This window comes from Pectinophora gossypiella, chromosome 7 (assembly GCF_024362695.1).
Source record: "Pectinophora gossypiella chromosome 7, ilPecGoss1.1, whole genome shotgun sequence".
NCBI lineage: Eukaryota > Metazoa > Arthropoda > Insecta > Lepidoptera > Gelechiidae > Pectinophora > Pectinophora gossypiella.
Genome location: NC_065410.1, coordinates 8287395 through 8303387, shown reverse-complemented (window position 1 = coordinate 8303387; position 15993 = coordinate 8287395). Strand labels below are relative to the sequence as shown.

The 15993-nt window shown below is 38.0% G+C and overlaps 1 protein-coding gene across 1 annotated transcript; it reads left to right on the top strand.

Moving 5' to 3' along the window:
- The first annotated feature begins 156 nt into the window (after positions 1-156).
- Positions 157-13628, top strand: LOC126368031 (beta-1-syntrophin). Its single transcript, XM_050011884.1, has 7 exons — positions 157-891; positions 4366-4560; positions 5238-5455; positions 5808-5896; positions 6073-6326; positions 7283-7473; positions 8951-13628. The coding sequence occupies exons 1-7, from the start codon at positions 396-398 to the stop codon at positions 9050-9052; spliced, it is 1545 nt and encodes a 514-aa protein (XP_049867841.1). The 5' UTR covers positions 157-395; the 3' UTR covers positions 9053-13628.
- Positions 13629-15993: the final 2365 nt, after the last annotated feature.

Sequence of the window (15993 nt, the reverse complement as noted above, 5' to 3'; positions counted from 1 at the left end):
GGTATCGGCTCTACTGTCAATGTCAAAATTGACAAAGAAACAGAAGTGCAATAAAAGTACGTGTATCCGAACAAATATCGTTCATTTTCCATTTTATAACTTCCTTCCATTCCATTCCATTCGTTCATGAATTCTTCTATGGATTTTGTGGTGGGGCGAACGTAAACGTCAAATTGTTTATCGATTGTGGAAAGAATTTATATTTATTTTGATTTAATTTGTTAATTGAATCGAATTAATGTCCTTATTATACATAAAGATTATGAGGTGGAAATAAAACAATGATTTGAATAGAACCAATCTTAATCCAACCTCTTACCGAAGACTTGCGCAGTTTCAAGGCGCCGTGTGGATCTACTTGTTGTTTGCCGTGAATAAACATTATTGGCGAAATTATGGTGGAAAACGGTGCATCTAGTGGGGGCAGTGATAGCCCAAACGCAACTTGTTCTCGTTCTGGTCTGCTGGAGACGTGTGTACGTGGTGTCTGGTACCGGGTGCACTGTTCCTTAGAGGAGGACTATTTGAGTGTGTGTTTGGACGATGGCTACGACGCGACGACCACTCTCAACGGAACCCTCAACAATAACAATGTGGAAACACCAAACAGTGACTTTACAGAGGTGCCCGAAGCGATCGCAAATCAAAAACGTCTAGTGCAAGTGGTGAAATCAGACAATAATGGGTTAGGAATATCAATAAAGGGGGGTATAGAGAACAACATGCCCATTTTAATTTCAAAAATATTCAAAGGCATGGCTGCAGATCTCACAGAACAGTTGTATGTGGGTGATGCTATTCTGTCAGTGAATGGTGAAGACTTGAAGGACGCCACACATGAGGAGGCTGTTAAGGCTCTCAAAAGGGCGGGAAAAATGGTTCAATTGGAAGGCAAGTAAATTTTTACTTATATATCAATCCTATACATTTGTATTTTTGTTATTATATCTTTTATAATAGTGATAGTGTAATCTTTGACAGTTATAATAGATGTGACCCATTAATTTAGCCAATTTGACGCACAGATGTAGCAACTTTGCACTTAACTGCTAGTTGAATTTTGACCTATTACTGTAGTTAACTTTATGTATTTTTTGCCATAAAGGATCTAATGAGATTTTTATTTTATTAATTAAAGTGTTTTTCATTTCTAAGGAGTGTTTAATTGCCTCCTCAATTTTCTGGTATTAGCAGATATAGTTGTAAGTGTAGGTGTTACACCTAGTAATTAACAGTCATTTCATCATCCAATTGCGAGAGCTAATTAAGGTGATTCGTTTTCCATACAAAAGTTGATGCAGTGCTACAGGAAAACGGATAGAGGAATATTGTTATAAAACCGATAAATAGTAATATTTTGGTGTATTATTTTCGCAAACTAACAAAAATTTTGGATCCGAATACGAGAAGTACCATATTTCAGACCCTCAATTTTGATCAATTCTACATTTGTAGTGGTGCAGATTACAGTGTATTTGCTGAGCGTGTAGTGGTGTCAATGTTAGTTTGTGTGCGTGATAGTTTTTTTTCTCTAAAGGCTTTGACTACTTGACAAGTGTAATTAGAATGTCAGTGACAATTTATAAAGAGATTTTGTATGAATAAATAAAAACTAAAAATACTACAATCTGAGAAAAGGAATATTGGAAAAATATTTTTGTTTTAACGCATATTATTTAAACATTTTTAAATAATGGGTAAGTACCGTGTTTTAAAAGAGGACATATATTATAATAAAAAATCAATACATAAAATGAAATGGCTGTATGGGCATAGTTCATTTTGCCTTACCCTTCGGGGAAAACCAAATCAAAAAAAAAGTTGTTGCATTTGCCGGCCTAAATAGTAGTCATTTATAATTAATTGTTTTTCCATCCAACATACAGATTTATTTATATTCTCTTTGCCGCGGACTTTTTGGTGGGACCGGGAATGGGAAGGTTGCTTTCTTCATTGAATAATCTAAATAATCAATACGAAGTGGTGTTTTGTGGTTAATGATCACATTAAGTTAGTCGGAAAACATTCCCGATAGTATTATTAAATCGGAATATTCAATAAACAAAGTGTACCTATCTATTTTCGCTTTGCGCCAACAAGCCGCTTACTTCGTTTGGGGTTCGGAGTAGGAGTCTGTGTGGGGGCTTAGGTTTCATCATTTCATTAATCATCATCAAGAAAAAAAACACAAGACATGGCTGTATGGGCGGGCATAGTTCCCTTTGCCTTGCCCTTTGGGAAAAAAAAATAAGATAAATTTTGAAATTCTTATGTATAATAAACAAACATCACAGACATCATGACAGATCTAAAACTAACGAAAATCTTTTTTCTATTTGACTTATTTATGAATTTTAATCAAGAAAACGTGATAATAAGTTCGACAGCAACCAGTTCAGGTCCCCGAAACAGCCCATTTCAATACTACTTCAATACGTCCCAGCCTCGTCTTTTTTTAACGTCCTCGTTAAAAAAAGACGTCCTAACCTGAACTAACTAACCTAACAATAAACACCACGCGTAAATATAAGTCCAGAAATGCGCTGCAAGTCGTCTGGACTGGGCGCGAAAACAACATAGAATTCGATTAGCTGCTAAGTGTCCCGCATGCTATAACCAGCTGTCACTGACATACGTATGAAGTCCCGCGGATTTTATTGGAACTAAATGACAAGTCATAATAATTATATGCGGATACTGCGACATCAGCGCCGTGCTTGCGGGACGTCCTGAAGCGCTATTACATCTTTCAAACGCGATGCGTCAAAGTTTGAACCGACGCAATTTAGGAAAAATCTACCTTATTATTACTGTACTGTGATCGTTATTTGTAAAATCATACAATACATATACACAATTCTTTATACACAATATAATTATTATGACATATTGTGGACTTTTCGGTATACCTACAAAAAAGGAACAATTCAACCATACGTTGTTTTGTTATATCTCAATGGACTCAGGCAGCGTTTTCGCCGAAAGCTCCAAGTCGGCTATATTTGTAACGATAATTATGTTTGACATTCATCATCATTTTTGAACCATTTTATACAAAAAAAAAATACTTGTATAAATTATATACCCTAAAGCACGCCCATGAATCACTCTACTCATTGGTGAAAACCGTATGAAAATCGGTTCAGTAGTTTTTTAGTTAGCCGCATGTTCACTGATGCGATTAATGCCTGTTAGAAATTTACAAAATAAAAAATACGGAAATTACGGAAGGTACTTTAGTGCAAAGTACATTATTGTATAATTATAATATTATTGGTAAAAGTGATACTTTTTGAAAATTCCGTAACAAATAGACGGGTTCGCCAAATTCAATTGTAAAAAAAAATACAAAAAGTAAAAACAATTAAAACATGCACTTGGGTTTGAACCGTGAAACTTAAGAATGGCGGCGACTGCTTTACCAAATGCGCCATTTAGAAGTTAGAAGTAGACTTCAAATTATGCATCTCTTTTAATAGCTAACCTAGTTCGCATGTGTGTGTGACAGCTTCGTGTTTGTACACAAATTGAAATGACACCAACTTTTGATGCAATGTTTTAATATGATATCTGCAGTAAATACTTTAAAATTGTAGCTTAACTTAAAGATAATGTATGTAAGATTTCGCCACCTAACATTTCACTGGGTCAGAACTCAACACTAAACGAATAAATGGAAAAAAATACGAAAACTGCAGAAGTAACGCCATCTGCTGACGCAGCGTTACCTAGCTGACTGAAATGCATCACCTTAAGTTTGTGGTCATCTGTATCTAGCTACATTTTACAATGCCTAATGTAAGCATTGTTTAAACAATATTTGTATCAATCAATCAATCAATAATACTTGTGCTTTTCTTTAACAAAACCTTGATTTAATTACTAAATATTTTACTTTTATAGAAAGTAGCTTGTCTATTGCACAGGTTTTGTTAACTAAAATCACATCCAAATGTGAAAATATTTGTAGTGATGGAAGCACAAAATTATTGATTTTCGAATATTTTCTTTTACTTGCACTGTAGTAAGACCTCCCTTCTTGCCAAATTTCATGATACTAGGTTTATGGGAAGTACTCTATAGGTTTTTATTCTCCTGGGAAAAATTAGAAAATAGTATCAAATCTTTTCGCTTGCATAGATTAAGACGGTCAATTTTTTAGAGCTTCAAGGGATCACATACATAAGTATTAGATGTTAAATACAACTTGATACATCCACATTCCCGAGAAAAAGGAACAGACAGACAGACAAGGGAGTGATCCTATAAGAGTTCCGTTTGACCTTTCGAGGCACAGGACCCTGAAGAGGCACAATCCAACTTTCAAAGCATAACTAAAACTTACAACTTAAAATTAAATTCCAGTGAAATACCTCCGCGAAGTGACGCCTTACTTCCGCAAGGCTTCCATCATCAGCGAGGTGGGCTGGGAGTTGCAGCGCGGCTATATGACGGACACTCCGCCCTCGCCGCCATCACCACGCCGCCGCCGCGCTGACACTCGCTACGTGCCCCTAGTATTGGCCTGTGTGTCTAAGAACTTGAGACACCATGATCCTGGTAATTTTAGTCATAGCATGCTATTATAATGATGGAGGTTCATTTCAGGATGACAAGTGTGATATTCAGGCCAGACTACAGATCTTTGGTTGCCTTTCATAGTTTAGTTGACAGTGTCATATCACAGTGTCTGTGTTTGTGCAAGTTAATAAATAAAATTAATGGTAAATCAGAGTCCCTAAACTACGAAATAGTGGCGGTTAGCGTTGGTGAAACTGGCAAGGAAGTAGAGCCGAAAGAACAGTGATAATGTCCATCTAATTTTCTTTTAAGTCATTCCTGTCATTTTCTTATTCGCCGAAAAAAAGGGTCGGGTAATCGACACGCATAAAATTTATGGATCACACGTCAATTTTAGTGTCTGCCTAAAAAAGCCCTCCGAAAATTTTAGGCAGACACTAAAATTGACGTGTGATCCATAAATTTTACCCGTCCCTTTTTTTCGGCGGATAAGAAAATGTCAGGCATGACTTTTAGATGGTACTAGAATCAGTACCAATGGCCTTAGTATTCTATACTGCAATTATTACAATACAATACAATACAAATACACTTTATTGCACCAAAATAAAAAGAAATAATTACAAAAAGTCTCTTAACTAAGTACATGGCAAATGGCGGCCTTATCGCTTATTCTGACTGTAAATCATCCTTAAAGTTATGTCTTGTGTCACCAGAGGAGCGAACCATCGAAGTGTACTCCCCTGACGGTGTGCATACGCTGGCACTACGAGCTCAGGACCCGAACACGGCGAACGGCTGGCACCGCGCGCTGCACGCGGCGGCGAGGCGCGCGGCGCGGGCGGCGCTGGCGCGGGCGCGGCCGCGGCTGCGCGCCGTCGTGGGCGACGTGCGCTACGCCGGCTGGCTGGCGCGCCGCCCGCCGCAGGACCACGTCAGTGCACTACATGCCTTCTATCTTAATGGATGTCCTAACTATATGGGCAGCTTACAATTGCAATACCTAGTGGCCTGCTAGTTTTCCTTTAGTAACTTGTAGCATTACCTGTTCTGATAGTTTCCCGACGTAACTGTATTATCGTAGTCGTACTTGGCGGTGTGCATAATTCTACGTATAGAACGGCAACTCTCCGCTCTCTACCAGCGGCTGAGCTTGGTTTACCTCACCCTCCTCGGTCTTATTTTAGTCTTCAATAGTATGGCGTTTGACGTCACACACACAGATGCGCGTGTATGATTACGTCAGTGTATAGTGTCTTTAATTATTTGTGTGCATATTCTCGCAGGTTGGTGCTGCGTCCGGCGGCTCAGACAGCTCGGAAGAAATAGACGGTTGGCAGCCAGCATTCATCGCTATCACCGACCGCGAACTCAGGTGACAAATTGTAGCAATAGATGTCTTGCCATCCAAAGTTTATCGTATTATCCTTAGCTGTCCCTTCCCCGAACATAATGGTATGCACAATGCGAGACAGAGGCAGACGTAGTGAATGCATAGGGCGAGTAGACTATACCTACTAGTTGCTGTAACATTTGTTCTAATTACCTCAGGCTATACGAAGCAGCGCCATGGTCGGGCGAGGCATGGTGCACGCCTACAGAGAGCTTCGGCTTGGCGGCGACGCGGCTGGCGTGGTGGAGGCGTGGCGCGGGCCCGTCCGGAGCCCTAGGGCTCCGCGCTGGCACACCCGCTGGACTCGTTGTGCGGCCGCTACGAGCTGATACGCCGCATGACCTAGCCGCCGTCGCCGGCGCATTGGTCGACGGCGCGCACCATGCTGTTAGGGCGCAGGAGTTTACCTTCCGTGAGTATATTCATATATTTATTATCTAAATTATATACAAGACTGACTCACTGACTGACATACCAACGCACAGCCTAAACGGCTAAACGTAGGCACTTGAAATTTGGAAGGGACGTAGCTTAGGTACCGTAGAGGTGCACTAAGAAAGGAATTCCCGAAATTCCCACGGGAACGGGAATTAGTGGGAAAATCCTTTTGTATGAAAAATCTAAACCGCTTAAGTAAGATGCTTGAAATTTGGCATGCAGGTACCTTAGTAAACTTAAAGCTTGGTTGCAACAGGATATTGCAAAATTTCCAAGGGAATGGGAGTTAGCGGAAAAAACATTTGTATGAAAAAATTTAAACCGCGTAAGATACGAGTAGATGTTTTCAATCTAGCATGCATGCATACATTAGTAAATATAAAGTTTAGTTATGGCTGTATTTAAAAAAAATGTTGTATGAAAAAATATAAACTGCATAAGATGCTTGAAAATTTATATGCACTCTCACACACACAAAGATCTCTCTTTTATAACACGCCACGCGGATGAAGTCGCGGGCAAAAGCTAGTGCATTATAAATAACGACCTCCGTGGTCCAGTGGTTGAGCGTTGGGCTCACGATCCGGAGGTCCCGGGTTCGGTTCCCGGTGGGGACATATCACAAAAATTACTTTGTGGTCCCTAGTTTGGTTAGGACATTACTGGCTGATCACCAGATTGTCCGAAAGTAAGATGATCCGTGCTTCGGAAGGCACGTTAAGCTGTTGGTCCCGGTTGCTACTTACCGATGTAAGTAAGTAGTCGTTACCATGCGCCATGTCAGTGGCCTTTGGCGGCTCAATAAAAACCCTGACACCAGGGGTGATGAGGTTGGTACTCCACCTCTCAACCCACACGATAGAAGAAGAATAGGTATACATGTCCGTGAACCATGTTAGTGACATTAATCTACTGAGTCGTATTCCCCAGGGTGTCGTTTCCGCGGGTCGTGCGGCCGCTTGTCCCTGGGCGCGAGCGGCATCTGCGTGTGGGAGGCGGCGGGCTCGCTGGGCCGCGGCGGGGCGCGCGCTCTGTACCGCCGGCCGCTGCACGCGCTGCGGGCCTCGGCCGACGACGACCGCGCCGCGCTCTGGCTGCACTTCGCGCAGGACGATACTATCGTGAGTGTACACACTGCCTGTACACCCATGTCCAATATAATGTACCCACTTTAGGACTCTGTCGCACTAACATATTTGACATTTAGTGAGACTTACAGTTCAATTTGTCAAAGAAGTTAATGTGACATGGTACCAATGTGTATACATATTAATGCTCGTGACCGTACGAAGCGGCGGGCTCGCACTCAATAAATTATTTTTTTCGTTTAATAATAATGATAAAAAAAATCAATCTAGGTATTTCGGGATCTCGAGTTCCTTCAATAATAAATTTGTCGTATTGCAATAAAAAATTAGGCGCCGGGATTTAGTGGTCTGGTTTCACGATCTTAAAGCCAAAATGACATCCGTAACCAATGACATTTCATAGTAGACAGAGGCCATAAAAAAACTAAACGTAGTGATTATATTCTCTTTGCTGAGAAATTTTGACAAAGTCATGTATAGTCCGTTCAAGAATGATCTTCATAAAAGGTAAACAAACATGGCTGCCGATATTTTTTATCTGTGTCAAACTGCGTACTAGTGAAGTGCTGAATTGATTTTAGCTCAAGTTATTTTATCAAAATGAACTGACTCTCTTGGGTTGTTTGAATATTTTGTATGATAATATTAAAATATATATTGTATATATATATATATTATTTATTATTACTATTTTCTTATTTTATTTTTCTTTTTATTATTGTTCGTGTCATTATATGTTTATTGCACCAGCCCGTGCTCCAATGCATTAACTTCTTTCACCCTAAGGTTGCCTGGCAGAAATTGCTATTTAGCAATAAGGCCGCCTATTGTACTTATGTTTTTATTCGTATGTTTATGTCCTTTGTATATGTCGTTGTGCAATAAAGTATTATTGATTGATTGATTGATTGTATATTTCTTTGTGGTTACACTAACTCACTTTGAAAGTCATTTTTTCTGCGCTTTTCGGCTTATTAAGTACAGTACACTCACTTAAGTTATTCACGGAACTGACTCGTTTTCCGGACCTGAATGAAATGTCTCATCACTAATCGTCAAATTGACAGCTAGCCACAGATTAACAACAATTTATGATGTCAACTTTTTTGTGTGAGGTTTTGTTTGATTTTTGTTTTTACATGAAAAAATGTGTTTTTAATGATTATTTTACGTTAATTTCACATTGAGCTAAGAAATCATACATCTATTGAGTGCTACGGATGTTATTAGAAGAATACTTTGTGTAGTTTAGGTGAAATTCGAACATTCTTTGTAGTAACAGGTTTGTTTACCTTTTATGAAGATCATTTTTGAACGGACTATAGGTAAAATATGAAAAAAATTGGAAAATAAAAGGGAGTACCCACAGATATTAGAAAGAAGTACCACAAAAACTACAGTCACTACAGTACAGTGTCCCGCGGGGCTTATTTCGTGGTGCAGATTCTGATGTGTTTTGTATGTTTGTGTATTTTCAGACAAATATTGTATCTGTGACTATTTCCCCCAGGAATTGGATATGGAGGGCAGCCCGAAGCCAGCAGTATTCATCTTACACAATCTGTTGTCAGCGCGCGTGCACTCCCTGGGCGGCGAACCTAGCCCGCTATAACACGACACCTGCGGCGCCGCCGAGGAACACGCTTGTCCCTCGCCCGCGCCCGCATAGACTATTGGATTGGACAACGGTGCGACGTCGTAATGTATCATCTTTATTTAATCCTGTTGTGGAGTGATTGAACTCTATCGTCTGTTATTAGAGTAGGTTGTATCGTCAATCACGATGGCCAGGTCACTTTGGGGCGCCCCCTTTTGCGTTAAACAACATAACGCGAGGCGTGGTTGTATTACTAGATACCTCTGCCTACTCCTTCAGGAATAAAGGCGTGATTATACCTATGTTACGTTGTTGTTATGAGTAAACAGTAAACTTAAAAGGATATTTAATAGTACATATTTAGAAGTACATATTCCATGAAGATCGTGATGACCGATCTAGTCGTCATACAACACCCTGCACACTGCAAACAAAAATCTCACTCTTACCGTTTGCTGCCTAACGAATAAGTGAGAACGGGACAGACAATCCGCGTTCCCCTTCACTCCTTAGCGGTTTACGGAAATTTAAGACAAGTAAAACCCGTAAAACCCAGAGGTCGGCGCCCGATACGAAATGTTGGCAGTATTATTTTTTATTATAATGGTAATACTATTATTTACAAATTAATTATCATGGTAATTATAATATCACGGTTCCAAGATTTGAAATGTCTTAAAATTCTATACGCAATACGACGTCGCATTTAATATGTCATTTCATAGGTCTAAAGCGTTTGTGCTTTTGAGTTGTATGGATGGATTTTTACGAAGTTTATATTAAAGGTGTGATTGTAGCATTTTTTTATTGTACTCTTTTTCAAAATAAATATATTTTTTCGCAAGCTTCTCTAACAATAACCATAGTTCATTTTATGGTGTTATGTATTTTTCAACGCAATATATTTTTCGCGAAAACGCGGTCAATTTTCTGGATCTGTTTCATACAATTCAAAAGTAACATAACTATAGAAAGTGAAGTGTATAAGTCAATACTAATATTAACATCATTATGGACTGCAAATACGATATTGTGTGCTGATTAAAATAACGTCGTAGATTGTCTGTAAGGTCGACGTTCAGAGTTTGTATCGGAAACGTAACCCGAAGTTTTAAATACTTTTTTATAACGTAGCCAGTCTGTAGAACGCGCAAAGGCGCAAGGTCCTTAGGGCCAATCGATCGATTTTGTATAGCGAGAAATTGTGAGCTATTTTATAAGGCTACTGTTACGTAGCTCTCTATTTAAGGCTATCAGAGTCATACATAATGTGAACTAGCAAATGTAGAACTATTATAAAAGAAACTCTTGTTCAGGCGTAACGTGTTGGAAGCTGGAAAACCTTATATTTGTAGCTTCCGAAACGTTATATCCCAAACGCATCGACGGATCTTTGGTCGGTAGACAATTGTACTTGAAGTAAGACTGTAGCACTGTTTGAATCAGGCGCTACCGAGAGATTGCGATAGTTGATTGAGGTTATAATGTTTCTATATAAGTTACAATGTGTGTTTCTAAACTAGCAACATTGACTGTAATTGCGTTTTTGTGTTTAGATAATCGTTGTCTGTGTTGCTAGCTTAGAAAATATTGTTGCTTCTGTGGCTTATTCTTGTAAACTATTTATCTGTGATGGTACACGATTATCGAGAATACCATATCGGAGAATTCGGAGATATCTCTACGAATGTTGTTAGATGAAAATGGGTAGGAGAAAGAGAAGAGCAAGTTAATGTTTGTAAATTTTGCTTCCAAGTGTGAAGAGTATTTGGGTTGGTCTTGGATGGCATATTTTTTAAGTGCTCGTGTGAAAATACATTGGAAGTGCTTTCGTTTGTTATAATAATACGATGTAATCTATAGATGGTTTGATTATTAGACATGTGATCTTAGGTGGACTTATTTCATCGTCATATCATAATATTACGAGTGTTTCTTTAGCGTATTTTTTAAGTTACTTCGTTCCATGTAAGATATGGCTGCGTTTTTGGTATAACATAGATACCTAATTTGTGAACTATCGCTGGTTTGATTCAATAAAAGTACACTACATTAATTATATCTCTTAAAAACGCAGTCATATTATATTGTTAGTTATTTAAATTAGTTACCAACAAAGTCCTATTTTTAGTTTATTTGAATTATTTATTATCTGTTATTTGGCAACACTAATTTCAAAATGACACACGCGTGTATGTCATTATCGGCCATTATAAAAAATAGGACTATATGGGCACATTTATTTAGCTTTACCATTGTACATTCCTTATTGATAATTATTATAAGTTGATCATCACAATACCTACTTCCAAAGATTGAATCTCTGTCCGCTTTATTTATACCAGCTTTAGTAAATGTTATAATGCCGCGGTGTACCTCAGATGAATTCCGTTGGATTAAAAAAGTGGTAGGTATAAGATTTAAAATAAAATGTTGAAAGTGCTTTTATTTTCATGAGAAAAATATTTCTGAGTATGGAATTGTATAAAAAACTTTTTATATTAGTCCCATAGGACTGCACATTTCATTTTCAATGCAGGCAACACTGAAGACTGGTTTATCTTTAATTATACGATTTTGCTGACTATTATAAGCCAGTTATAAAACTGGTCTGTCCAATTTTATTCATCTGTAACTCGCGGCAATGTATTTATATTTTATAATTTGTATGTTGTACATACCTACTAGATACTGTTTTGTATACATTCCCAGAGTAGTATCGCTACTGTTCGCTTTAATTGTAGAATCCTCGTAAGCTAGGCTAAGTTCTCAATAATGTATATTACATAGTTACTGTACCATTGAGGAAGATAGGCAATATTCTTTGGTAATTGAAAGGGACTTTTATCTACTAGAATAATATACCGACATATTGACCGTATAGGTGGACACCGATATTTTATTAGTTATCATTAAACTATTTAATTTTTGCGAGAAATATTTTCTTGTATGTCATGGGATAAATAACTTAAAAAAACAATTTGTTAAGTGAAACGAATTTAAAGACTCAAAAAATGTTTTTTTTTTTAATTATGAAGTTACCAAGACTAAATACTTCTTTTTAAAACATTTATTCAAAAAATACACTGCGGTTACTGCCATGGAGTAACTAAACATAAAAATTCAGTTGTTAAAAAGTCACGTGTAATTATTTATTTTCTTACCAATTAGGAGTATGTATTTGTTTTAAGATGTTATCGATATTAGCGGAGGGTTGACATTCTCGAGTTATTACAGTTTGTTGTCGATTTGTTTTTAGATGTACTAGGGTCATGTGAACTATAGTATACCATTAGGACTATGATTGGTTTCTAGATGGTAAATTTAAATGCAATAAATTTCCATAAATAGTTGAAGTAATATACATTTCTGTATTTTAGCACTTTGGCGCCAAAAATAATCCGAATAGAATTATGTAATCAATTTGTATAACGTTATGGTAAAGTCATATAGAAACCAAACATAAGTTCTGCCCGAATCTTATTAGTTATAAATATATACTAATCATAAATTTACTCCTAACCTAGTTACCAAGTCTAAACTAAAATTTTAAAATTCTCAATCTAAGAATATTTGGAATCTATAGGTTACCAAAACTAACTCTAGCTATAACAGTGTTGCCATATCAATTTTAAAAAACTACTAATACTAAGACATAATCTACTAAACTCTTAGAATTTCTACTGATGACATACCTTCATTATACGACATTTAAATATTTATCTCTTAAAAATAAAAGACAGTTTTAGTTTTTTTTTATAAAGACATTCAAGTATACTCTTAGGCGTTGGGTTGTGCGTGTGTGTGGAAAAATATTTAATGGCAAGATGTAAAGATCTGGTTTGGTTTTACCAAAAATGTTATACACCATTATTGTAGTATTTTAGTCTGTTTACTTTGTTATTGAGATGTTTATTACATTATTTAATCTTCGAAGCTTTTTACTTGTTCTGAATTTATCATTAAGAGTATTTATCCGATTTATGTACACTTTAATTATAAATACTGCTTGTATTTATTCGGTCATATTTGTAATTGTAATATCTGTAACAGTATAACGAATTATTTACATAAACATTTATTAAGCAATAGTGTCATATCATGGTATTTCAATAAATAACATTATTTTCCTAGAAAGACGTACATATTAATATTTAACGAATAACTACGTGTTCAATAATTTGCTCATGGGGTATGTACCACATTTATTCGACTTGTCTTTGAAACGTTAATGTGTAATGGCCAACAGATGGCGTCAGTTGCATGTGAGGTTTTGAAACTTATATAACGACATAAAAATGAGTTGATAAAAATAAAAGAATAAAAACGTGTGTAATAAAAATTGTTCTTTCGAAAACTAAACGCCCTATCTGTGTAATCTGTGTTACGGACGGTTGTTGTGATTTAAAAAAATAGTTTTTAACCACAACTAGTGAATATTATTGGCCTGGCACAGGACAATAAAATTCAGGCATACAGCGAAAATGTGTGGTGCATGTCCGTTGGTTTGTCAGTAGCTGTCATAATCATCTGTAGTAAAACAACTGTCATTCATTACATTATGATGCAATAAAAACAACGAAGAAAGTTACACGTCTGTTTCAATTTCCTAACTAGGTACATACATAAACTCACGCCTATTTTCCGCCGGGGTAAGCAGAGACTTAGAATTCCAATTGATTCGATCCTCATACTCTGCTCTTGCTTCCTCGCATATACGCACGCCGCCGGTTCAGAGGCCCACCTAGTCTACCTAGGTTAGCGATTATAAAGTCGGCGATGCGATAGTCTTAAAACATAACGACCTGCTTATTTTCAAAATAGATAATAATATATTTATTAATTAACCTGTTATTTCCGAAATTACTGAAACTAGTTAGATTTTGTATTGGGCTGGTTTTCACTTCGCGGGTTGGATGGACAGACAGGCAGTCGCTTCTGTTAAAAACCGGACTTGTCAAATCTTCAGGGTAGGCAAGCGGACCCCGTGAAAAACGGGCTAACGCTAGGGAGACGATGACTGATTGTAGTTAGGTTTGTAGTAAGTATTAAAGCGTTATTCAAACCAGTGGAAGTACAGTAAAACAAGCTTTAATGAGTGCAAAACTTTAAAACTTCACGAGTTAATTCCACCGCACTCCATCTACGGACAACTAGGCGTCGGCGGGCATTTGATTCTTAAATACCACCAATCCGCACTACGATGCGAATGTTGGAGGGATGGTCGCTCCGGTAAATAAAACCCTTCGAGATGTTAAGGTGTATTGTTATTAAAAAACTAGGAAATATTTACATAAGTAGCGAGATATAAGAAAACGTGTCTCGTCGGCAAAGTCCGTGGCGTAAAGTCCTGTAATATTGCCATAGGAAAATATAATTATGTAAAATTTATAATTTAGACGTTGATGTTGCCAACAGCGAACAATTACTGCTTCAACTGCCTGCCGTCGTCTGTTTTTCCAACTCGATATCCCATATACCTAATCTGGGAGTCTTCAGGGTTAGAGTGAATAGGCATTTGCTAGGTAATACGCTAGTGGTCCACCCTAGACCACATCGTCAGTTACCACCAGGTGAGATTGTGGTCAAACGCGAGCTTATAAGTATTATTAAAAAAAAAACACTCCTTTTTTCTTACAAATATTAATTAATAATTTTATTATCTAAGTCAACTACCAACTTTCACCAACTACCAACGTCAGTTTCGTCTCAGTTTTGCTTTACCGCAATGTAGGTGCGATCCAGGACCAAATTTGGTGGCTTTTCCTTGTAATTATAGCCTTGTGTTGCCCTGACCACTTTATCGGCCATGGATTGGTCTCTAGCTCTGGTTGGAAGGAACTAACGAACATATTTTTGGTAGTCTGCTGTATGGCTATAGGTACACTAAAAGTATTAGGTACTAATAGGTTTCTTTTTAATATGGGCTGACAACTTATGATCTTAATGATTAGTATGGTACCTAGGTACCGAGACTGGTCTTCAAGAGTTTGAATTCATGTTTGGATCATTGATGATTGATATCATGAGGTTTTTAGGATTTGTGTCCGATTAATGGCAATAGACTCTCGACGTATTACATGGGACTTAAATATAGCTAGCGAGGAGTGGGTGTGTATATTAAACACCTCTGCCTAACTTTTCGGGGATATTTTAGGAGTAAAAGTGTGCCTACTAGTTGTTTGCTTCCTACTTAAAGCTCTAGCTACCCTGATAGGAATTATACTTTATTCTTAACTTACCTACCCATTATTAAGAAGCAGTTGCTGCAACATGTAACAGAGCACTGTACCAAGCGCAGTCAGTGTGTAGGGCTGGTGCGGCTAGCTGAGCGTTTCATTGGGTCGAGAGGCCGGGCGCTGCTCGGAGGAGGGCCCTCTGTCGTCCTCCAATACTCGGCTTATTAGGCTGCGGCGCCGGGACTCGCGGGCGGAAAGGGGCGTAAAGAGAGTTTGTTTTGCTATCTCTCTTCGCCTGTGGGTTGTGAGGTGGATGACAACCTCAGCAACCCTTGCGTTAGGGTTAGCCGTCAAAGCCCCCTGACACGGCTCATGTAACGAGTACGTAATTCAGTAAGTACTTAGTAACCGGGTTTTACATGCTTAACGTGCTTTCCAAAGCACGGATCATTTTACTTTCCATCGATCGGGTGATCAGCCTCCTGTTATGTCCTCACCAAACTAGGGTTGGTAAAGTGGTTTTTGTTATAATGTTACCACCGGGATTCGAGCCCAGGACGTTCAGATCATGAGTTCACGCTTACGACGACGCCACAGATTAGGTAATATTACTACGTAAACGACGCGCTGATCACGTTGTTACCACACTAAGCTGATGAACCATCATAATGGATATTGATCAAGTGGGTAGGTCCTCAGTACCAAGTGCATAATAGTCTTAAGTATTCTAGTAGGTATTGTATGGCTTCGCAGATCTACCTCGATAGGGATCACAAG